We start from the raw sequence: 24,487 nt of genomic DNA, 5'->3' as shown, positions 1-24,487 counted from the left end.
CACACACACACACACACACACACACACACACACACACACACACACACACATAAAGGTGGAAAAAGGTATCCAGAGAGAAAATCATGGCACGATGAAGCCGCAGCCCCCTCCCCTCTTATCAGTGGTCAGTTTATCGCCTCACACGAGCAGAGGAATCTGTGTTCGGGGGGCAGGGAAAGCAAACAAAGTTAAACATAGTTCAGAGGTTGATATTTCCTCTTCCTGTATACCTCTGATGATTCTATTGTGCACTTGGGGTCTGTAGAGTGAAATTCAGTAGATACTATCCAAGCTAGCTGAGATGTGCATCGAACACTGGAACACAGGGATTTGAAGTGAGCTCATCAGGCACTGTGGTATCAATGAATGATGGATTTGAGATCAACATTCCTGGTCACTGGAGGATCTGCATGCTGTTTCAGGCTGGTGAACAAGATGCTCAGACTGCTGCCGACGCCAGAACCGGCACGCGACAAAGTCTGGAGATGGCACAACATCTGCACTTCTTTAGCCCACAGCTGTCTGACGGGAGCATGGGCTGTTTTATGGTGCGTAAAGGTACTTGTGTTTTACAGAAAAACAAATATCGCTGCTTTGCTGGCATCAGCCTGATAATCCGTTTCTTCTGCCGTTCATGCCATCAGTTGTCTTTCAGATTAAATTGTAATTTATTTTGTAATCTTTTGTTTTTTTTTAATAATCTGAACATTTCCTGCCATCTCTGTCTCTCCAATACAGTTTCTACCTCCATCCTCAGATGGCAGAGGAGCTTCTCTCCTCTCACTCCTTGCTCTCACACAGCCTTGTGGCTGTGTCTACAGGTGACAGTTTCTCTCCTCTCACTCCTTGCTCTCACACAGCCTTGTGGCTGTGTCTACAGGTGACAGCTTCTCTCCTCTCACTCCTTGCTCTCCCACAGCCTTGTGGCTGTGTCTACAGGTGACAGTTTCTCTCCTCTCACTCCTTGCTCTCACACAGCCTTGTGGCTGTGTCTACAGGTGACAGCTTCTCTCCTCTCACTCCTTGCTCTCCCACAGCCTTGTGGCTGTGTCTACAGGTGACAGCTTCTCTCCTCTCACTCCTTGCTCTCACACAGCCTTGTGGCTGTGTCTACAGGTGACAGTTTCCCTCCTCTCACTCCTTGCTCTCACACCACACAGCCTTGTGGCTGTGTCTACAGGTGACAGGTTCTCTCCTCTCACTCCTTGCTCTCACACAGCCTTGTGGCTGTGTCTACAGGTGACAGCTTCTCTCCTCTCACTCCTTGCTCTCACACAGCCTTGTGGCTGTGTCTACAGGTGACAGCTTCTCTCCTCTCACTCCTTGCTCTCACACCACACAGCCTTGTGGCTGTGTCTACAGGTGGCAGCTTCTCTCCTCTCACTCCTTGCTCTCACACCACACAGCCTTGTGGCTGTGTCTACAGGTGACAGCTTCTCTCCTCTCACTCCTTGCTCTCACACAGCCTTGTGGCTGTGTCTACAGGTGACAGCTTCTCTCTTTTCACTCCTTGCTCTCACACCACACAGCCTTGTGGCTGTGTCTACAGGTGACAGTTTCTCTCCTCTCACTCCTTGCTCTCACACCACACAGCCTTGTGGCTGTGTCTACAGGTGACAGCTTCTCTCTAATGCCACACAGATTCACATTCAGAATGACCAGGCTCATTTTTAGATGGGCAGACTGTGAAATGCAGCAAATCTAATCTTAATCATTTCTTTAGCGATTGGATAAGAACATTTGACAACAAATGATTTCCAGTAATTACAATAAAGCAGGGGCGTAGGCAGAAATTAAATTATGGGTGGGCCTGGATAAAATTGGGTGGGCCTGGATAAAATTGGGTGGGCCTGGATAAAATTGGTGGGGCAATTTCATGACGAAATTTTGCGTGCAAAATTCCTAGATCCCAGCGAGCATTTTTAGGTTGAAAAGACGTTTAAAAAATGTTTAGGGTAAACGTTGCAGACGTTGATTAAACGTTCACATTTAGACCATATTTCACCAAGATCTTAAATTAAAAATTCAGCACGACTCACGGGATTCAAACCAAGCACTCTACAGAATGAGCTATACTTTTACTTGTGTTACATGGGGAGCCGGGCATATATATACTCTATCTCGCACACAACTTGTAGACTACACGATTGTAGGCTCAACGATTGGGAGGACAGGTTATTTTATGTGATGTGTACAAGACTATAATAATTTATGTAACAGACTAAAATTATGCTGTGTGTGTATGCATCTATAGTCTGTAGGCTGTAGGCCTACGGCTTCAGAGGTTAACTTCATTTAACACCAGAAACTCAGGGGGTACACACCTCGTCTTATACAGTCTGTTACAATAACATAGCGTGCCCAGACCACCTCGTTCCGCACTTGGTGCAGATCGGTGCAGACTTGCTTTGGTCTAGTCACAGCTAGCTAGCGACTAAGTAGGCTACTTGTGCATGTGCGTTGCTGCAGGAACTAAATTCATTATTTTATAGTATTGAGCTAAACTATTAACCATATGTGTCCTGGAAGCTTTTTGCTGGCACCACATAGCCTATATTGTCCCATATTTATGATATTTCATGTGACATAAAATGCGTTGAAATGTAGTTTTCGTGTAGACCAGATTTCAACTCTCAGTTACACAATAAATTGGACAAATGCCAATTCACACACTATCAATATTGTCTCTATTTCAAGCTACAACAAACGTTTTAACAATATGATTAAGCAAATTGTGTTTTTTGACACGTTGACGTTGTAACCGCATTTTAGCCGGTTGAAAAGAGGGTGAAATTAGGTCTTAGACGTTCAAACCCAATATCACCCAGATTTCAACTAAAAATCAACGTTGAAAAAACGTTTTGTGCTCGCTGGGATGTCATGAAGTCGTCATGCATTAGACTCTGGAGATGATGTGCCCTGCGTTTTTAAGCTACAAAACCATTAGCTAGCAAGGCCTCTAGAAAACAACCAATTTAATTTAATCTTTTTCTTTCTTTTTTTTTGGGTGAGCCAGGGCAAGAAGTGGGTGGGCCTGTGCCTACCCAGGCCCACCCGTAGAAATGCCCCTGCAATAAAGTTCTCAATTCCTCAGTTGAATGAGTTGAATTGATCTGAACCCTGCAAACCAGACACTGACCAGCAGACCATATATTATTATACAGTACTGACAAGTGAAAAAGAACAACATATTGTCTTTATATACACACATAAGCCACCAAACCCCACTTTCTGCAAGACAATATATGTTGGCTGCAACACAGTCTCACATATACTGTATGTTACGTTATGGAGCTACACAAACCAATTTGAACAAGTTCTAACCCGATGAGTGAAAAAGTTATTATTACAGGTGGCCCCTTCCACACGAGTGAAGGTCACTAGAAGAAAGTTCATTTCATCATAAAAAAAAAAGTTATTGTATGCTTCTGTGTGTGTGTGTGTGTGTGTGTGTGTGTGTGTGTGTGTGTGTGTGTGCGTGCGTGCGTGCGTGCGTGCGTGCGTGCGTGCGTGTGTACGTGCATGTATCTGTCTATACATACAACACGTGTTTTTCCTCCCGCAGGTTATTTCATCCATGACTTCTTGGACCTGACCTTTAACCAGCCATTTAAACTCTCCTGGGAGGTGCTCCTCCACCACTTTGTGGTAATGAATTTTGTCCCTTTAACCACCTAATTCATCACGTTAATGACAGATGAACAGCAAAAAATCCGAAACGTAACGCCCGTGTTACGATGCCATGCAAGAGGTTGGGATACACACACAAATGAGGGATATACACACAAATGCTGCATCAGGTATCAATGGGTTAAATGACAGAGATTGTGTGTGTGTGTGTGTGTGTGTGTGTGTGTGTGTGTGTGTGTGTGTGTGTGTGTGTGTGTGTGTGTGTGTGTGTGTGTGTGTGCGTGCGTGCATGCGTGCGTGCGTGCTGGAACGATGTGCGTGCGTGCGTGCCCACGCGTCCATGTAGGCCTATAGACAGGGCCGGCCATCTGGGCGCCCTAAGCAGGATACAGATTAGGGGCCCCCTCCCAGGGGGCGGGGGATTGGGGGGGGGGGGGGGGCAAAACAAACAAACGTGATGATGATGACGCTCGTTTGTAGCCCTATCAGTGTCAAGCAAGCGTGTAGATGCCAGCAGCCATAGGGGTTGCCAGGTCAGTTAAACCAGGGGTTCCCAACCTTTTTTGTGCCAAGGACCGGTAGATACATGGGAAAAAAAGTCACGGACCAGTTGTCAATTTTAATGGTTTTAGTTACATATATATTTACTCACCAGGTGGCGACAAAGGGTAAATAACAGCCTTTTGTGTAGTACTGTATGTAGCCTACAGTATTTATGTTTTTGTTTCAACTACAAACATAAATAAACGTCAAGTTGAAACTATGTTTTAACTACCACACACAGCCTATAATATTATAGCCTATGTTTATAATAATAATAATATATATATATTTTTTTGCGGGGGCCCCTGGCAACTCCCGGGGCTCTAGGCAGCTGCTTAGTTCGCGTATAGGGTGGGCCGGCTCTGCCTATAGATGTGCATGCATATCTACGTGTTGTGTGATTAACGTGGTCAGTGATTGGGTCATATTTCTGTCATGCCTCCCTTCACCTCATGCTGTTCAGCCTTGATCTTTGTGACAGTTTAACCTCTGTAAGTTATGGAGAAATGAGAAGAGCTGCTCCTTGTGTGACTTTAGTCTGACAAAAGCACACAAGCCACTTGTCCAGGCAGCACTGAACGGCAGTATTCTTTACGAGCGGGATCGAACATTGGAACCAAATCTGTCAAACCCTGTGATAGCATGTTAGTACACAGAATGAGCATGAAGGAAGAATCTTTGCAACCATCATAATTGATGACAATGTGGCCATCGACATTGCTTCAAAATGTTATTTGTGCAACACTTCCTTTAGATAGATGTTCTGGGCATGTGTGTCTCTATATTTCTATAGGCGACAGACCGACAGTTGATAAGACAAATGTCTGCAGGCAGCTCTCTGAAGTTGTTGATTTGACAGCAGAGGCGATAAAACACTTATCTTCAAACCATAAACACTTCGTCCCATCACACGGTGGTTTATCTTTCATAGTGCAAGGTTAGTTTGATAGCAAACCAGCAATCAGGAAATTAGCCACATTCATCAACGGTGTTCAAGTTTCTATATGGAAACGTCATAGAATGTCGGCATGGTTCAAGAGCTGTAGGCTATGGGAGTTTTATAATTTCATAGACCATATTCACAGCGCGGCCATCTTGGGATGATGTCACCAGTTGGTTGGGAAAGTCAGAGAGGCTCTCCTCTAAACCCATTGATAACCATGTCTGAACATGGAGCAGTAGACCAAAAGTTTGAGTTCTATCACACCAATTTCGTTTGATCACATCGATAAATGGGCAGATGAATGTGTACAGGGTTCAAAACAAGGGCTACAGCAACTGGATCGAGTGTTATATCCACGATATTCAAGGAAGCGCAGAAGATGCTCTAAATTGTAAACTGCAGTACACTCTCGCACCACTGAGCACCGAACCGATACATCCGGCGCTGTGGAGCAGTTGAGCCCGAAATGACGCAGCCGAAGAAGGCTGTGTTTGAGCTTAAACTTTGGCACTGGCATGTGAATAAGGGCGGCACGGTATTGGAAACTACGCAATATTTGGGAATACAATGGCCCCCAAATCTTGGATAACAATATTGTGTCACAGGTGACACCTCTGACAACTTTAGTAGCGCTAACATTGACGCTAGCGTTAGCACCTTCGCTAGGTAGATAAGCATGACAGTGGTGCGGGCTGCACGCGACATACACGTTATCAATCACAATAAAACTGTACCACAATGGCTGCGTTTCCCAAAAGCTTATTAGCGCTAAGAAGCTTCTTTAACCCTTCTTAAGGCTCCCGTAAGAAGCAAACGCGTTTCCCAATTGCTTCTTAGCCTAAGATGATCTTTCGTTAAGAAGGTTTTGTAAGAAGGGTCTGGGGCATTCTTAACACCTTCTTAACGACGAAACACTCGCAGATTCAGCCGCGTCAGGCAAAAGGACATAATAATATAGTGTCCACTGTTGTGTTTTTCCCTTTTTCCTTTCTTTCATGCACCTTTTAGTGTTTAAAATTGGGGAACACATGAAAATCTCTCCTCTATGTAATATGATTACTTGTGTTTTAAATGTTTTACCGTAGGCTATATTCCTCTAATCTGAATGGATTCCTTTTATAATAAGAATGTTGTGGATTTTTTTAACCTGGACCCCTCTCCTCACATTAATTATGATCTGACAACTCATCAGCGATCTCCGCAGCGTTTCTGGCCATCCTACGCGTTGTTTTGAGATCAATAGCATCCAAGCCAGTCGTAAAATGGAGCTCCGTGGGGGCCAAGTGGCAGCCTGTCTTTCCTGCATGTAAATAGCCATTTTTATTCCCGTTTTCGCCACATATCGTCATAATCTCATCCCTCAACAAGCACCAGAGTGATATTTCCTCCCGGGCTGTTCCCTGGAGTCTCCCAGGGATCAAATTACCTCATTCGTGATCTCGGTCACCAAGTCTCGTCAAGTCCCGCGATACTTTCCTGCCGGCTGGCCAGTGTATTGTTCCAATTTTAGTATAGCCTACTAAATTGGAACGATACACGACCGCACGCCAGTCTTCTCTGTATCGTTCCAATTTTAGTATTGGAACAGTCGCATGCCAGTCTTCTCTGTATCGTTCCAATTTTAGTATAGCCTACTCAATTGGAACGATACGTTGGCCAGCCGGCAGGAAAGTTGGGACTTGACGAGCTCGGTGACCGAGATCACGAATGAGGTAATTTGATCCCTGGGAGAGTCCAGGAAACAGCCCGGGGGGAAATATCACTCTGGTGCTTGTTGAGGGATGAGATTATGACGATATGTGGCGAAAACGGGAATAAAAATGGCTATTTACATGCAGGAAAGACAGGCTGCCACTTGGCCCCCTCGGAGCTCCATTTTATGACTGGCTTGGACGCTATTGATCTCAAAACAACGCTAGGACGGCCAGAAACGCTGCGGAGATCGCTGGGTGAGTCGTCAGATCATAATTAATGTGAGGAGAGGGGTCCAGGTTAAAAAAAAAAACGAAATTCTCCTTTAAGAGCCTTCTTTAGCGGTGTTAAGAAGGCTGTTAAGAAGGCGTTTGGGAAACACTTCTTTGGAGCCTTCTTAACTCATTCTTAACTCCTTAAGAAGCTTCTTAACTCGTTAAGAAGCTTCTTTGTTGGCAAACGCAGCCAATATTGGTGTGTGTGTGCGTGCATGCATGCATGTGTTTGTGTGTGCACGTGTGTGTGTGTGTGTGTGTGTGTGTGTGTGTGTGTGTGTGTGTGTGTGTTTTTTTTGTGTGCGTGTATGTTTGTGTGTCTGTGGTGTGTGTGTGTGTGTGTGTGTGTGTGTGTGTGTGTGTGTGTGTGTGTGTGTGTGTGTGTGTGTGTGCTGACCCTATCTTCCGGACTCCCCTCAGGTGATCTCGTGCTTCTGCCTGGCTGTAACATCTCGTCTCTACCTGGGCTTTGCTGTGGCGTCTCTGCTGGTGGAGGTCAACTCTGTCTTCCTGCATGGCAGACAGCTGCTCCTCCTAGCGGGGTGGAGGAACGGGCCGGAGACGACTGGCGTTACACCCCCGCGCCCCTCCACCACCTACCGCATGGCCAGCCTACTCAACATGGGAACGTAGGTGACTAGGCCAGAGGGGTTTTTTTTTCAGCCAATGACCCCTTACAAGATAGAAAATATACCGGGGACCCCCTCATTCTGATTTGTGATTTTGGGCAAAGCTTAATTGTTTCCACGGTAACGGTAATGGCTTGACTTTTAAATTGATAGGTTTGTTAGATTAGAATGTAATCCATGATCCATAGATTTAAAGCATAAAATATTTTCGTTGAACTATGAAGGTTTTGCAAAAAAAAAAAAGTTTTATTTTTATTTTCCTGAAAACTTTTCGCGGACCCCCTGGCAAAGTGCCACGGACCCCCATTTGAGAACTGGACTAGGCTATTCGCTGGGTAGAGATTCACATTAACGTCACTTCTATTCAATGACATTAAAATCCAATAAGAAAAACGTTGGATCATGTCCAGCAATTCCAGCAGTGTGTCTTTTTCATTGGCACAAACTGAAGAAGAAGGGTCCAATTGCATAAAAACACAGTTTGATTAGGAAATTATTGTATCTGTTTTAAATATGTGCTTTGATTTAATCAAATGTAACTCAATTTGTAACTTGAGTTACTTGACAAAGTAACTGATATAATATTACTGAAATCCTATAAGTAATAAGTTATATTACTGAATTACTGCTAAAAGTAATATATTACATGTAATATGTTACTTTTGTAACGAGTTACCCCCCCAACACTGGATGAGAGTAGTAGCGATGATGAGAAGAGTGAGTGTGGGGAATCAACAGATTCAGATGAAAAGTAGCAGTCCATGTCCTAATTGTAAAGTTTAAAATTCAGTTTAAAATGGATTGTTAAATTCCTTGTTAAATAGTTTTTAAATACGTTTACTGCCACTGATATGTGCTATATAAATGCGATCTATTATTATTATTATTATTATTATTATTATTATTATTATTAAAGTGGATATTGATGTACAAATGCATGTCAATGCATTCCAAAAAACACCTTTAATATTATATATTATATTATAATTAATTGAATTCAGTCAGAAATTATTGACCATAGAGCCACTCCCCCACCCACCGTCTCCGCTCTGCTGATGCCAACCTCCTCACCCCCATCACCAAAACCAAGCACCACACCACGGGGGACAGAGCCTTTGCCATCGCTGCCCCAACCCTCTGGAACTCTCTGCCCCTCAATATCAGAAACTCAGACTCACTCACCTCCTTCAAAACCCAACTCAAATCCCACCTCTTCAGAACAGCCTACAATATCTGACTTCTACCTCTAACCACCATTCCATCTCTGCAATCTATTGATTTGTATTTGTTTTGTATTTGTTCTTGTTATTTAGTTTGTTTACTGTATTACTTTTTTATGTATTGTAAAGCGTCTTTGAGTTCCCCAGAAAAGCGCTATATAAAACGTATGTATTATTATTATTTATTATTATTATTATAAATTAGTCACCATAGGTTTAGTCACCTTAAGGTTTGTTTCTCATGAACCACAAACAGTCAAACATTGACCTCTTTGACCTCTGACATGACCTCTGTGTACTTAACTCAACTCAGCATGAGCAGAGCTTTCATTTACATATTAACACATTGAATGCCAGCCATGTTTTCATTCCTGTAGGTAAGTTGTGCCAGGGGTGTTTTTGACGATTCTGGCTCATTTTAGAAGAGCCGAGGATTCTTTTCTGTTAAGAATTCATGAACACCAATCATCTAAAAATAACTAATAGAATGTGTGCTTTCTCTGTCTAAAAGAGTTAGTTTGCAGAGTTAGTAGTTATGTAGATATTAGCCGTTGAGTACAGCATGGTTTCAGCGTCTGGAAATTTATTCAGAGATAAATGGCTTTTTGTGAAACAGTCACTTTAACCATTCATTTTTGGCATCAGTAAGACCGTCAGACATTCTAAACAATAGTTTTGAACAGTAATTTCCTCCATAACAACAGGAAACACCCCTCTCATTCAAACTCCTCCCTCCGTGTGTCTTCTCCTCCTTCCTCCTGGCTCTAACAGCGGGCGTGTCAGAAGCGCGTTGCTGCTGCCTGCCTGCCTGTCTGCCTGTCGGGCAAGACGAGTCTGAAATGGATTACTGTAAAATCGCGTCGCCATTTCCTTGAATGGCTTTCTCCCGCGGTGTGTGTGTGTGTGTGTGTGTGTGTGTGTGTGTGTGTGTGTGTGTGTGTGTGTGTGTGTGTGTGTGTGTGTGTGTGTGTGTTCGCGCGTTGCTGCGCGGCTCTGGGGGGAAGGGATCTCTGTCCGTTCTGTGTGTGTGTGTCCGGGCTTCTGACTGTAAAATCGCCAAGCCATTTCCGCGGGAGGCGGCTGCTTTTGTGGCTTTTGGGTCCCGTGGCTGTGACTTCTCTCGGTCTCTGTCGCCACTTAGTGGTCGGTAAAATAGATTACACACATGCTCTTGCTCCAAATAGTTATCTCGAAGATGTAAAAGGGGTTGATTGATGTCCCACCGTCAAAAAAACATGTAAGACGAGTTATTTCGGCTCTGGCACTCAAGCGCTGGATTATGTAAGACGAATTATTTCGGCTATGGCACTTAAGGTGTTAAGGCTCTACGATGACTTTGAAAAATTGGCCTTTTGGAGCTGAAGATCGACAGCCATCATCGATTTGAAGGTCAAAAATAGGTCAAATCATCAAAATGACATCAATTATTAATTCCTTGGACCAAAAAGTCCCAGAAACCATGTACCGTTCAGGCATTGCATATAGGCCAAACCATTGAAAAAGTGATTTCAGGCTATGGAAAAAGTTGCTTGCATTTTCACGAGAGGCATGGGGGCTACATTTGTTTATTAACCTTCATAGATGACAAATTCACTGAGAAACAAACGTTCGCTTTCCATGGTCACATAATTGCTGGAGATGACTGTAGTGTATTGGGATTAAGTATATAGTCTGATACTACCACCTAGTGGAACTGATCTGTATTACCATGTGACTTCCGGTTGGTTCGTGATAATAAAGTACCCAGCGTCCATGCGCATGTCGATCTCTCTGTCTGGTTTATTGACTAGTTCAATATATTACAATTTGGCGACGAAGATGGGATTAAAGGGAGCAAGATAAAAAGAAACGCATCCCTGATGACGAGAGACATTAAGTTTGCAGCTGACAGATCACAAGGAAGGAGATTTGTAGCACTGGAAGAAGTGGCTAACAAAACGAGCTAACAAGCTAACGTGACTGCTAAGCTAGCAACAACAGAAGAGGCAGCATGGCGTTCATCGGCACCGTATCCGAATATAAAGAAGGTAAAGAAGATTTTGAATCATACCTGGAGAGGCTGGAACAGTGGATGGTCGCTAATGATATAGACGATAAAAAGACAGCGAGTGTGTTCCTTGCAGTAATTGGAGCGGAAGCCTACGGACTTTTGAAAAATATAGTCTCGCCAGATAAACCGAGTGACATGAGTTACAGCCAGCTGACCAAGGCACTCAGCGACCATTACAAGCCCAAACCACTTGTCATTGTGGAGAGATTTCGATTTCAGAAGAGGAATCAACAAGAGGGAGAATCTGTATCTGACTACATGGTAGCTCTAAAGCAGTTGTCTACTCACTGTGATTTTGGTCGACATCTAAATGAAGCTCTACGTGACCGGTTTGTAAGTGGATTGAGAGCTGAGGCTATACAGAGGAAGCTACTGGCAGAGACTAATGTAACCTTCAAGAGTGCATGTGACACTGCACTATCAATGGAGATGGCGTCACGCAACACACTGGAATTTTCTGGTAAAACTAAAGAAAGTGGGACTGTGAATAAAGTGTTCAACCAGAGAAGAAGGAGAGAGGAATGGAAAAAGCCTGAACAATATCAGAGCAAAAGTGCACCCCAACAACACAGTGTGGAGGGCAAGAATCAACAGCCACAACAGCCCTGCTACAGATGTGGAGGTAAACATGCAGCAAATGTGTGCAAGTTTAAGCAAGAAAAATGTCACCATTGTGCAAAGGTGGGACATATTCAACGTATGTGCAGAAATAAAAAGATGCAGTACAAGACTCAGTATGTAGAGCAGGGAGCTGAAGCTAAAGCAGAGGATGTTGATAATGATGCTGAACTGTTTGGAGTGTACTCAATAGACACAGTATACACTGCTTCATGTGGAGATAAGGGCTATACGGTTAACATGACCATTGAAGGCCAAGACACTGAAATGCAGCTAGACACAGGAGCTTGTGTGACACTAGTCTCAGAGATGGTGTATGAAGAATCACTGTCTCATTTACCGCTTCAGCCATGTAAACTGCCACTTGCTACGTTTTCTGGAGAAGCGATCCCAGTGTTAGGAAAAGTGTTGGTGGAGGTAAACTATGAGAAACAGACAGCAATAGTACCCCTGGTGGTTGTCCAAGGGGACCGACCAGCACTACTAGGCAGAAATTGGCTGCGGAAATTAAGATTAGACTGGAAAAACATTTTCCAAGTCAAAGCAGCAGGAGGTGCTATTGATCCAGGTGTAGAGGAGATTCTACAGAGACACAAGGGGGTATTTGAAGAAGGCCCCAGCACCATCCGTGAGTTCAAGGCTTCTATTAGGATAAGGCCAGATGCCAAGCCAATATTTAGGAAAGCCTGCCCTGTGCCGTATGCTTTAAAAGAGTCTGTAGACAAAGAACTGGACAGACTAGAGAAGATGGGCATTATATCAAAAATAGATAGAAGTGAATGGGCTGCACCAATCGTGACAGTGCCAAAAGCTGATAAAACAATAAGAATTTGTGGAAACTACAAAGTTAACATAAATCAGTGTGTGGAAGAAGAAACGTATCCACTGCCCAACACAGAAGACCTCTTTGCAACACTGGCTGGAGGCAAGCTGTTCACCAAGCTGGACTTATCACATGCATATCAACAGTTAGAGTTGGATAAAGATTCAGAAAAATACCTCACAGTAAACACACATCGTGGACTCTACATGTATCATCGTTTAGCATATGGAGTCTCAAGTGCCCCGTCCATCTTCCAAGCAGTGATGGACCAAATCCTCCAAGGTATTGATCATGTGACCTGTTTCCTTGATGATATCTTAATAACTGCAGGTTCAAAGGAGGAGCACTTGCTGAAACTGGAGGAAGTTTTAAGTCGTCTGGAGAAATACAATGTGAGGGTCAAGCGGTCAAAATGTAAGTTTATGACAGACGAAGTGGTGTATTTGGGACACCTTGTGGACAGTGAAGGGCTCCATCCCACAGAGGAGAAGGTGGAAGCCATCATAAATGCTCCGAGCCCCACAAACATTACTGAACTCCGTTCATTCCTTGGACTACTCAACTATTATGGCAGGTTTATGGAAAATCTGTCAACACAGCTGCAACCACTGCATGTACTGTTAAAAGATGGGAGTATTTGGGAGTGGACACCAGCATGTGAGGGAGCATTCGTGGATGCAAAACAACAACTACTACAGAGCAAAGTAGTAGTTCACTATGATACCAGGAAGCCACTGAGGCTAGCCTGCGACGCATCACCTTATGGTGTCGGCGCTGTCATCTCCCACGTGATGGAGAACGGGGAAGAAAAGCCCATAGCATTTGCATCTCGCACGCTGACAGAGGCAGAGAGCAAATATGCCCAAATAGAGAAGGAGGCACTCTCTATCATTTTCGGAGTGAAGAAGTTCCACAAGTACCTTTACGGTAGGAAGTTTACTCTCATTACCGATCACAAACCACTCTTGGCAATCCTGGGGCCCAAATCAGCCATTCCCACACTGGCTGCTTTAAGAATGCAACGATGGGCACTCATACTGATGGCATACAACTATGATATAGAGTATCGCAAGTCGTCAGACCATGCAAATGCAGATGCTCTTTCCAGGCTGCCGAGAAAAAGTAAAGACCACACTGCAGAAGAAGGAAGTATCTTCTATTTCTCTTTTATGGAGGATTTGCCTGTGAAAGCCAGCGACATAGCACAGAGCACACACAAAGACCCTGTACTCAGCCGAGTGAGGGAGTTCACTCTGAACGGATGGCCAAACCACATAAATGATGAGACACTCAAGCCGTTCTACACCCGTAGAACTGAACTGTCTGTAGATCAAGGATGTGTTCTTTGGGGTTTGAGGGTCATAGTTCCTACAGTTCACAGAGCAAGGCTACTAACTGACCTACACCAGGGACATCCAGGCATTTGCCGAATGAAAGCGTTAGCTAGAAGCTACGTGTGGTGGCCCCACTTGGATAAGGATATTGAAACAGCAGTACAGAAGTGCAGTGCATGCCAGGCGGTGAGACAACTCCCAGCAGTAGCCCCACTGTATTGTTGGAAATGGCCAACTCGAGTGTGGCAACGAATACACATAGATTTTTGTGAGAAGGATAAACAGTACTTCTTAGTACTAGTGGACAGCCACTCAAAATGGTTAGAGGTGATTCACATGACAACCACGACCTCAGCAAAGACTATAGAAGTATTGCGCAACATCTTTGCTTCTTATGGACTACCAGAAGAAGTGGTTTCCGACAACGGACCACAATTCACATCCAGTGAATTTAGGCTGTTTCTGAAAGCAAATGGCATCAAACAGACCCTGGTACCAGCGTACCACCCTGCGTCTAATGGTGCTGCTGAAAGGTCAGTGCAGACAGTCAAAGCTGCCCTGATGAAGCAAGTTTTGGAAAACAAAGAGACTCAACTGACAGCTGTCTCTTTGCCACATAGACTGGCAAACTTTCTGCTGATGTACAGAAGTACACCGCACACTGTTACAGGCTGTTCGCCAGCTGAGCTCTTTCTCAAACGACAGTTGAGGACCAGGTTCAGCCTACTGAAGCCAAGTCTTGCTGAAACAGTCGAGGAGAAACAACAAAAACAAAAGAAATACCATGATAAAGGGATGACCAAGCTGAGAGACTTATACAAAGGTGACTCAGTGCGGGTGAGAAATTTCCGAGAGGGGAAGGAAAAATGGGTCAAGGGAACAATAGTGAAGCGCCTTGGGCCTGTGTCATACCTGATCAATGATGGTGTAAGAGAACGCATAGTCCACATTGACCACCTGCTGATATCTCATGAAGAAGACCTGGATTCTAGCCGCGCAGGTGATCATACTCACCTGACAACAGACTTAGAATCGTCACATCACATCGCAGAGCCTCAGTACAGGAGTGTGGCAACTCCTGAATCAGCTCAACCACCGAGGACACCTACCAGACCCAGTCCTGCACGGCAACTGCACTCTCCAACTCAGCGCAGTGATACTCCCGTGATCCCGGCGGAGGCCGATGTTGTCACTCCAGCATCACAACAACCAGAGCGTCGCAATCCGGCCCGAGTGCGGATTCCACCTCAGAGACTGAATCTTTAATTTTAATATTTAGGAACCCAAGTCGGAAGAAAGGGCAGAATAATCCCTTAGACTTGTGGGCACAAGGGTGGAGTAGTCTACCTCTCCCTTGTTAGTTAAAAAGAAAACAAGAGTTAAAGACAAACAAACAAGTTAATGGTTATTGTTGTTATTATTGGAGCTGGACATTGAAAAGAAAAGTTATTGGAAGTAAATATTTTATTGCAATTTTTGGATAAATTATATTATTTGAGTTTGGGAGGTTAAAGTTTAAAGGGGAGGAGTGTAGTGTATTGGGATTAAGTATATAGTCTGATACTACCACCTAGTGGAACTGATCTGTATTACCATGTGACTTCCGGTTGGTTCGTGATAATAAAGTACCCAGCGTCCATGCGCATGTCGATCTCTCTGTCTGGTTTATTGACTAGTTCAATATATTACAATGACCTACCCAACTAAAGTGTGTTACTGTATTACAAAGGTGACAATATAAAAACAATATAAACATATTTCTGTCAGGACCATATAGTCAAAATTAACTTATTAGCTATTATGCAATATTTATATTTGGCGGTGTGGCTCTGTTCTGGGAGAGCAGCAGCTTCTGGGAGCTTCCCTTCCATGTGTTACATAGAAAGCCTGAGGCAGGAAGAGCAGCAGCAAAGACCTCCAGGTACAGAACAGAGCAGCAACAATGACAACAGAAATGACATTGTTTCAGTCAGACACAGCATGAAAGGAGGAGGAAGTGCATTGCAAACGGCTTGCAGAGAAGCCGAAAAAGAATGCGGAAATGAAGCAGCTTTAAATAGGGCACCCTGTGTGAGATTTGCCAATTGAAAGCCTAGAACGGAATAAGCTGATTGTGAGCTGAGGTTGACTTCGTGACCTGCCAGAACTATCGCCATGCTTATTTGTCAAGATTCTTTTGTCCCCCCTCATTGTCCTGTCATTTCCACCAAATGCCTGCTCAGGGTTTTGGATTTGTCCACGCACAGGAGGCATACACACACACACATACATGCACACACACACACACACACACACACACACACACACACACACACACACACACACACACACACACACACACACACACACACACACACACACACACACACACACACACACACACACACACAATCTCTGTCATTTAACCCATTGATACCTGATGCAGCATTTGTGTGTATATCCCTCATTTGTGTGTGTATCCCAACCTCTAGCATGGCATCGTAACACAGGCGTTACGTTTCAGATTTTTTGCTGTTCATCTGTCATTAACGTGATGAATTAGGTGGTTAATTCTGAACAATGCTGTTCATGCTACATAGCAAATTAATCGGCTGAATCTTGCGCATCGAACCATGTCTTCCTTTTTCGGATCAGATCAACACAGCGGAAGTTATAGCCGTCTTTGTACAAAGACAAAGACAACATTTCAGATTATTTGGCTTTTTCAAATGGCTTTTTGGAAATCCGCCTAGGTATCTCCCTACAAAAACCACTGACAAATACTCATGTTTTGGTATTTTTTCATCTTCTTTGAGTTGGGATGTGGTAAAGCCTGTGGCTATGTCTCCATTGGGTTTCTAGCCATAAATACAACAACCACAGGTAACTGTTTACACTCTAAAAGTGTTTTTTATTCTAGGCGAGAATCAACCACTGTGTTTGAGCTGGTGTTACTCAGGGTCAGTAACACATAGAGTCATTATGATACTTGGAACAGAAACTTCAAAGTCTTACCTTTCAGAAATGGTCAGGCGGTTGTCTGTAACCCTAGCGGTTCAGCCACAGTACAGTAAGCATTTTAGTTTGGGTATGTCCATTTTCTTCAGAAATAGGTGGCTTTAGAAGAGGTTAACCTTTAAGACCGCGAACCGCATCACGCGGTTCGCAGTCTTAAAGGGATACACACACAAATGCTGCCTCAGGTATCAATGGGTTAATAATCAGATGTTTTCTCTCCATCTTGTCTTCAGGTTCTTGGTGTTTCGTGTGTGTACGTTGGCCTGGATGACCCGCTGGCTGGCCCGCCACCATGAACATTTACCTGGCTATGTCCGGACGATGGGCACCGCGGGCCTGAGTCTCATCACCACCATGAACACAGTGCTGTTCTACAGGCTGCTGAGGGCAGATGTCCTCCCTGACCAATGCAACACCAGCAAGGACCACTAGAGGGAGCCAGCACTGTACTTACTTTACATTGGGGGAAATGACAGGAGTCACTTCTACTGAGTCAGTATTCTACCTCATGGAATTTTAGGACAGTGGGTCAAGCCTGGCTCAAGGACCAGGATTCATAATGACTATCAATCAATCAATCAATCAATCAATCAATCAATCAATCAATCAATCAGAAGTTTATTTTTCCCTTGGCGACAATAAAGTTTTGTTTGGCAAGTAGAGCAGACATCCCACAACAGCTATCCACATATAAAAAAATATATAGGATAGAAGACAAATATAAAAAGCAACAGATAAAGGCGATACAGGGACATAAAGAGACAATACTGTAAGATGGAAAATGGCTAAGACAATAAAGAGGTATAGACAATATAATTTAGGGCGTTCACTAGACTAGATTATCTTATTTGTGTTTATCAATCAAGGGGAAAACAATTATGTGAGCAAAAAATAGCAGCAAATGCATTACAATCAACAAAGAATGGAAAACATCTTTAGATGTGACTTTTTCTTCCATGCAGCCTCAGATCAAATGTAACTGATTTTATATTATGGTTACCAAAGACCCCCCCCCCCCCGTCATGTGCATATATCCACAAGAATAAACAAAAAAATCAGGAGACTTCAAGAAAGACTGCTATCTCCCTGGTTACTGGAACGCATCTTCGACCATCAGATCGCTTGGCTGTTGTACGATAAAGAGGTTAGTCATGGCTTGCTTTGTACTAAATGATGATCTTCTTCTTCTTCTGGAACAAGTGAACCAGAGTGGGGTCTTTGCAAAGTGTGTTAGTAGTATGGGTGTTTTCTTTGATACGCGGCAGAAGAATCCGCTCCGTTCTGGATTCTCTCTCATAGTAGGGACACACCTTTAGGTGCTCAGAGATGGGCGGCACATTTTGGAAGCACCAACTCTCCACTGGGGAGAAGAGAGTGCTGAACTGCCATACCTGAAGTCACAGAGACAGCAAGAGAGAGAGGGGGAGAGAGAGAGAGAGCGGAACTATTTCAGCACCATGGAGAGCTCCAGCGCTCTTTTGGTCAACATACAAATATTGCTAAATTATTACTGTACATGACTGAGCAATAACTGTAGATGAAAGCTCGACAATGATGGGGTGTTGCAAAGGGAAGAAGCCTTGACACAATGACATTACTGGTGCAGTAGGGGTTGTAGCTCCCCAGTAAGCATTAACCGATGAATAGCATTCAACAGCATTCAACTATAATTATTACCCTTCGACCCATCGTAAATATTATGACATATACATATAGCAAATTTTCTCATTTCAAACAAATATAGCCTAGATGATATACATGGCTTTTCACCAGCTAATCATCAGAAAATTGTGATTAGGTCAATATTAGAAGGGTGTTTATAACATTTATTGCACTCAGTGTACAGTATTATGCAATAACTACTGATAAATTACATCTTGTTTGACTATTAACTGCCTCTTTTATTGACCAGTGTTGGGCAAGTTACTTCCAAAATTTAATAGACTACATATAACTAGTTACTTTCATTTGAAAGTAATACGTTACTTTACAATATCACTGTCTGTGTAGAGTAACTCGTTACTTATTACACTACTTTTGCATTACTTTCACCTAAATAACAACAGTAGTAGAATGACATCGTCGTCCCGGAACCATCCCAAAAAATAATTTCAACCATCTTGAAGTCATTGTAAACCGTCCAAAATTCTAAATTGTATCCTTTTCATCTATAGAGGTTATTTGCACAAAAACACACAATTTAATTAGGAAATGATTAGTACTGTATCTTTATTTAAATATGTGCTTTTATTAAAAGTAACTCAATGTGTAACTTGTGTTACCTGACAAAGTAACTGGAATAATATTACTGAAATCCTATTGGTAATAAGTTATATTACTGAGTTACTGCTAAAAGTAACATTTAATGATGTTACTTTTGTAATGAGTTACCCCCAACACTGTTATTGACCCACCGTCTGCTTTGACCTCCACTTGGCTCCTCCATGTGAGTAGGTCTTCCTCTCCCAGTGGAGGGTGACCATCCCTCTCTCCTGCAGCAGAGAGGAGCACACATCCCTCATGAGGTGGGACACCAGGGCCAACTGGGACAGGGACAGACTGTCCAGGAAGCGGGCCATGTGGCACAGCACCTCGTAGGGCAGGGAGCTCAGAGAGTCCTCTCCTCCTCTCTTCGTCCGACTAATGGAGGAAGGAGACTCCGCTGGGCTGCTGGGAGCCTGGGAGCGCTCCACCAGAGAGGCCGGGAGGGTCGGACGCAGGCCGAAAGTGCCCAGGTCCTCGCTGAAAGACAAGTTAAGATTACACTTCTTAAAGGTGCATTAATTTAGGGTTTTACTGCACCACAGCACAAAATGACCATAGCATATCTGTGATAGGGATGTTATTAATCAATACCAATACATATTGTCAAGAAATGCCATAGATTAGGTCTACTTTACTGTAATATACTCATAGTCAGAACTAATTACGTATGTACTCCAGAAGAATGTTGGTCAGTAACACACCTTAGCGGAGATGAGTTAAGAATTTTGTCTCACTTGTAGGAAACGGTGGCTTCATGTGTGGAGGGCTGGAACCTCCTCTGGCTGTAGGTGCAGCCCAGGTAGGACAGGGGGCATCGCTGCTCGAACCAACCATTCACACACATCTGGATGTCACTGTGTACATTCCTGGATATATTGTGCATGTGGTGAATGTGCACAGATCAGAAAATACTTCGTTCAGCAATGTCGTATCTTCCCAGGTCTCATTGCATGACAAAACCCTATCTTTTCCTCCAAAGAGCTTCAAAACGAATGCTGATCGTTATTTGCAAATTCTATGTGACCCAGTTCTGGTTTGGATCGTGAAACATTGGTTGATTAGAAACCTATAGGGACATAATTTAGGAACTACCTAACTTCCTATGGGGCACGGTGGCTCAGTGGTAGAGCTGTCGCCTCGCAGTCAGAAGGTCCTGAGTTCGATTCTCGCCTGGGACACTGCGGGCACTGTGGTTGTGTTCCCCCCATATCTTCAGTGCCTACTGCCCAGGTGGGGTATCTCGTCGTAAGGGCCTTTCTGTCTGTGTGGAGTTTGCATGTTCTCCCCGTGCTCCCCCATGGGGGTTCCTCCGTATATAAACCCCCCCCCCCCCCCCCCATTAAAAACATGCAGAAGATCAGATCGTCATCGTCATCCGACCAGTGACGACAACATCCGAAGTCGGTCCCCGGGCGCTGTACGAGAAAGCGACCACTGCTCCTGGCCTGCCCCCCGGAGGAAAGGACAAAGCCAGGATGGGTTAAATGCAGAGGACAAATTTCACCGGCCACCGTCAGCATGTGTGTGTTTGTGGCCCTCCGTGCATGTGTTGATGTGTAACCGTGTGACAATAAAGACGGGCTTGTCCGTCTGAAATCGTGTTTCGTGTTTAATCGTGTTTTCACAGTGAGTAGACATTTCTCAAGGGACCATACAGCATAGACAGGAAATAAAAAAAATGGGGAGGTATAATTAGGGAAGATAAAATGATAGAACAATGTGTTTAAATTGAATACAATATTTTTTTTTAAACACCCACCTGTAGTGTTTGCCGTATTCTCTGCGCTGGAAGGTGTGTCCACAGAGGAAGGTGAAGGCGGAGCTGGCCTTGTGGTGCTGGCTGGTGACGGCCTCCACCTGCAGCTGGAGGTGCAGCTCTAGTGGCTTTTCCGTCACCAGGTCGGCCAGAGAGGCGTCAGACTGGAAGGGAGCCGACAGGAAGTTGTAGGTCTGAGAGCCTTCGTCTGAGAGCAGAGCGTCGGAGCACGCCTCCTCGGCGATGAGGTGGCCCCGCCGCTCCTTCTCCAGGCAGCAGAGCAGAGACGCCTGATGGGCAGCAAATCAGTGAGGAGCATCATCAGAATAAAGACATGAAGGTATTTAACAGTATATCACTGTAAGATAAAGGCCATACTGATAGCCTACATTATGCATTGCAAGCCAGCTGAAGTTTCATCTCATATTGAATTCTAGAATCTTATTTTTCAAACAAAGATTTCCTTACTTTAAAACATTGTTACTTTTCTTTTCAGGAAATATTTCTGTAGCAAATGAAATTGAACTGAGAACAAGCGAAAGCTCATTCCTTTAGTAGAGGTGTCAGGGGATGGCAAAGTCAGGACACTCAGTCAGTCAGTCAGTCAGTCAGTCAGTCAGTCAGTCATGGATGTTTAGTGAGTTTAGTGGGAAAAGGTCTGTAGCTAGGGATGGTAGAGAGTCTGGATTCAAAGGGTGGGTATAGGTGGAGTGGCTAGAGGGATATGGTTGGTTGGTTGGTTGGTTGGAGGGGGTGGCAAGGAAGGGGGGCTGAGGGTAAAGGGGCTGTACTACAGTATGTGACAGTGCAGAATGATATTCCATAGCAGGATGCAGGTCTTCCCCTCACCTGGACTTCCTCCCAGACAGGCATTTCGTGGAGCGCCACGCCCAGGTCACTTGTATCCACAGCACGGCTCTCCTTCTTACTATGGAAACGAGGGTTGCGGATGCGGTCCTGCCTGGCATGGAAGCTGACTGGGATTTTAAACGTACGCACAGTGACAATCTTCATCGGCTCCACATACCCATACACAAAGGGGGCAGAACTTGCGCTGCTCGCATGCCTGTCCGTGCATGTGCTTGATGCTGCAGCAGCACCCACACCGGGATCTGGTGTCTCTGTATCTTCTTCCGTCAAAGCGCCCAGTCCATTCCCTTTACTTCCTGTTCCTGTTCCTGCTGCTGCTGCTGCCCCGCCCGCCTCCCTGCAGCCGCCCATCTCCATACTGAACATGCGCTCCCAGGTGCTGTAGTTCACCAGCATCTCAGCCTCCACCGAGGCCGTGGCGAGCGCGTCCCTCTCCTCCCGAGTCATCTCCGGCTCTGCCTTGGCGTCCCTCTCGTCTTCCGGCTCGTCCTCTCCTTCATCCGTAGCGTTGATGCCAGACATCTGAAAAGACTGCCAGGTCGCTCCCCCAGCGGCCTCCTTCTCCAAAGCAGCCCTTTGTTTCTCCTCTTTCTCCTTCCTCCTCTCCTCCTTCTTCCTCTTCTCCTCCTCCCTCTCCTCCTCCTCGCCCAAGCTCTCGGTCAGTTCGGGGAAGAGTTTTTTCATTTTCAGGGAGTGAAACAGCTGGTCTTGGTCTTTCAGGGCCATGAGCAGTTCCAGACAACCCCCCGCCGCCTGCTGGCCCCTCTCCTCCTTCAGCAGGTTTCCGTGCAGCTCAGTGTTGGGGTGAGAATGGGCGTCGTCAGCCGGCCAGCGGTTCCACTCCATGGAGCAGCAAACCACGCTGGCGGGACAGACCTGGAGGTGCGCTGCCTGCCAGGAGCGAGGCATGGCGAGCGGGCAGCCATACTGCGCGTTGAGGCAGGGCACCCTCACATTGGGGCAGAGGAGCAGGTGTTCCTCCTCTTTGCACAGGTGGAAGAGCGCTCCGCACAGCAGGCGGCAGGGGATGAGCGCACAGGACACCGACACCTCCACTCGAGCCCTGCAGCGCCGGCTGTAGCAGGACTCACAGTGGACGTGCAGCCGCACCTTGGAGGCCCGAGAACCAGAACGATGACTCTGAGCGAGTTGGAGGGGAAAAGAGAAAGCAAGTGATACTGTAGGTAGAAGTCAGAGTCAAAAGAAAAAATATTTTTAAAACATAAACATTAAAGGAGAACGTCAACAAAAAACAATTCTGATTCATTTTGCACATGGTCTCACACATATCCAAAAACGAAACTGCTTTGCAAGGCATTCATTTGACAGTTTTTGATCGTTGATTTGAGTTAAGTTGTGTACCTGTGATGTCACTGTATTGTGAGTGACATCACTGGTCCACAACTGAACTCAAATCAACTCTCAATAACTGTCAAACGAATGTCTGCAAAAACTGTTTACATGTTTCTGATATGTGTGAGATCATGTGCAAAATCAATCAGCATTGTTTTTTTGTGAAGTGTCCCGTTAAGCTCAGAACATAAACATAAAATACCAACTTGACTAACCCTATGACTATAAAAAAAAAAGGCTTGAACACTGATTCAATATCAAGAATCATCCGGTATACCACCTATACAGTATGACTCACCATGTCCACAGTGTGTGAGACAAGTCATGGAATTCCTGTAAGATGAATGTAATAATGAATTAATTGATTCATAATTCTCTCCCGGTGCAGGGAGATAGTCTGGCAAGTGAGACTAAGATTAATGCAATAGAAAATGAACACAAAGATTTATGTTTTGACCTGTAATATCAGACCTAATAGAGAGACAGCAGCCAGCATAGGACAAACAGGACAAAAATAACACATGTTATGAGAAACACAGTCATGCCCCCAACATTGATGCAATAGTTTTGATCATCATGGACTATAAGCAAACAATCAACTTGACTTGCACGCTCAAGCTCTAAAGCACTCTGATGAAATGTATTACAATTTCTGTTCTGCTTGTTTTTCATTTCTCAACCATATAAAGATGTTGTATTTAGAGTTGCACAGTAATTCAATTGCAATGATGACCTATTAGAATAATGTTCAGTTGGGTCTCCTCCTCCAGACCTCCACTGTGAAACTGACCATTATGTAGTTAGATGCACAGATAAGAACACAACAAAAATGCAAATTTCACAACTACTTCTATGGTTTTATTGCTTGTTTCTGAGCAGCTTTACTATACTGCTCTTCAATGAAAACACTTATATACGGTATATAAATGATCATGCAGATTGTCAAATTATGTCAGCACACCCGCAGTGGGATAACGCCTGCTGTAATCTGACAAAAGTCTTACCAGGGTGCCAATGTGGACATGTGGTTCCTCTGTCTGCTTTTAGAACTTCTGGTCTCCTAGCTCCACACGAGTGAACAAGCCAGTTAAAATTAGCTGAGCAGCCTTCTGGTTCAGCAGGGGGCATACCCCCCTTCCCTCTCTCTCTCTCTCTCTCTCTCTCTCTCTCTCTCTCTCTCTCTCTCTCTCTATCTCTCTCTCTCTCTCTCCCTCTCTCAATCATGACTTTGCAGCAGTGCTATTGGGTTACAGCCTAAAGCAGGGATACTCAACTTGCTTTGCCCGGGGGCCACTTTCGTGAAATGATAGAAGGCCAGGGGCCAGTTAATAAACAAACAATACACATTTTTCTGTAGCGGATTGTAGGTTTTTGGGGTGTCAGCCGGAGATTAGTCTGACAATGTTGTGCACACCGGATTGATAGTTCGTTCATAGATTATTGAAAGATATTCCATTATTCCAGACTGAAATGCTATAACAGAAGTGGA

At 44.5% G+C, this 24,487-nt stretch overlaps 2 protein-coding genes across 2 annotated transcripts; one reads left to right on the top strand and one right to left on the bottom strand.

Moving 5' to 3' along the window:
- Nucleotides 1–369: 369 nt before the first annotated feature.
- LOC310784668 (TLC domain-containing protein 2-like) lies at nt 370–17,186 on the top strand (the record flags this gene model as incomplete). The annotated part of the gene is made up of 5 exons (XM_083645691.1): nt 370–548; nt 739–821; nt 3,566–3,648; nt 7,504–7,712; nt 16,988–17,186. The coding sequence occupies 5 exons, from the start codon at nt 370–372 to the stop codon at nt 17,184–17,186; spliced, it is 753 nt and encodes a 250-aa protein (XP_083501817.1).
- A 734-nt stretch (nt 17,187–17,920) lies between these two features.
- On the bottom strand, nt 17,921–23,791 carry LOC310784641 (F-box only protein 40-like; the record flags this gene model as incomplete). Its single annotated transcript, XM_083645656.1, has 6 exons — nt 17,921–18,145; nt 19,169–19,496; nt 19,754–19,885; nt 20,779–21,065; nt 21,625–22,785; nt 23,771–23,791. 6 exons carry the CDS (start codon nt 23,789–23,791, stop codon nt 17,921–17,923), a joined length of 2,154 nt encoding a protein of 717 aa, XP_083501782.1.
- Between the last annotated feature and the right edge of the window lie 696 nt (nt 23,792–24,487).

This window comes from Poromitra crassiceps (assembly GCF_964638095.1).
Source record: "Poromitra crassiceps genome assembly, chromosome: 1".
Taxonomy (NCBI): domain Eukaryota; kingdom Metazoa; phylum Chordata; class Actinopteri; order Beryciformes; family Melamphaidae; genus Poromitra; species Poromitra crassiceps.
The sequence above is the reverse complement of the archived record's forward strand: the minus strand, read 5'-3'. Positions and strand labels throughout refer to the sequence as shown.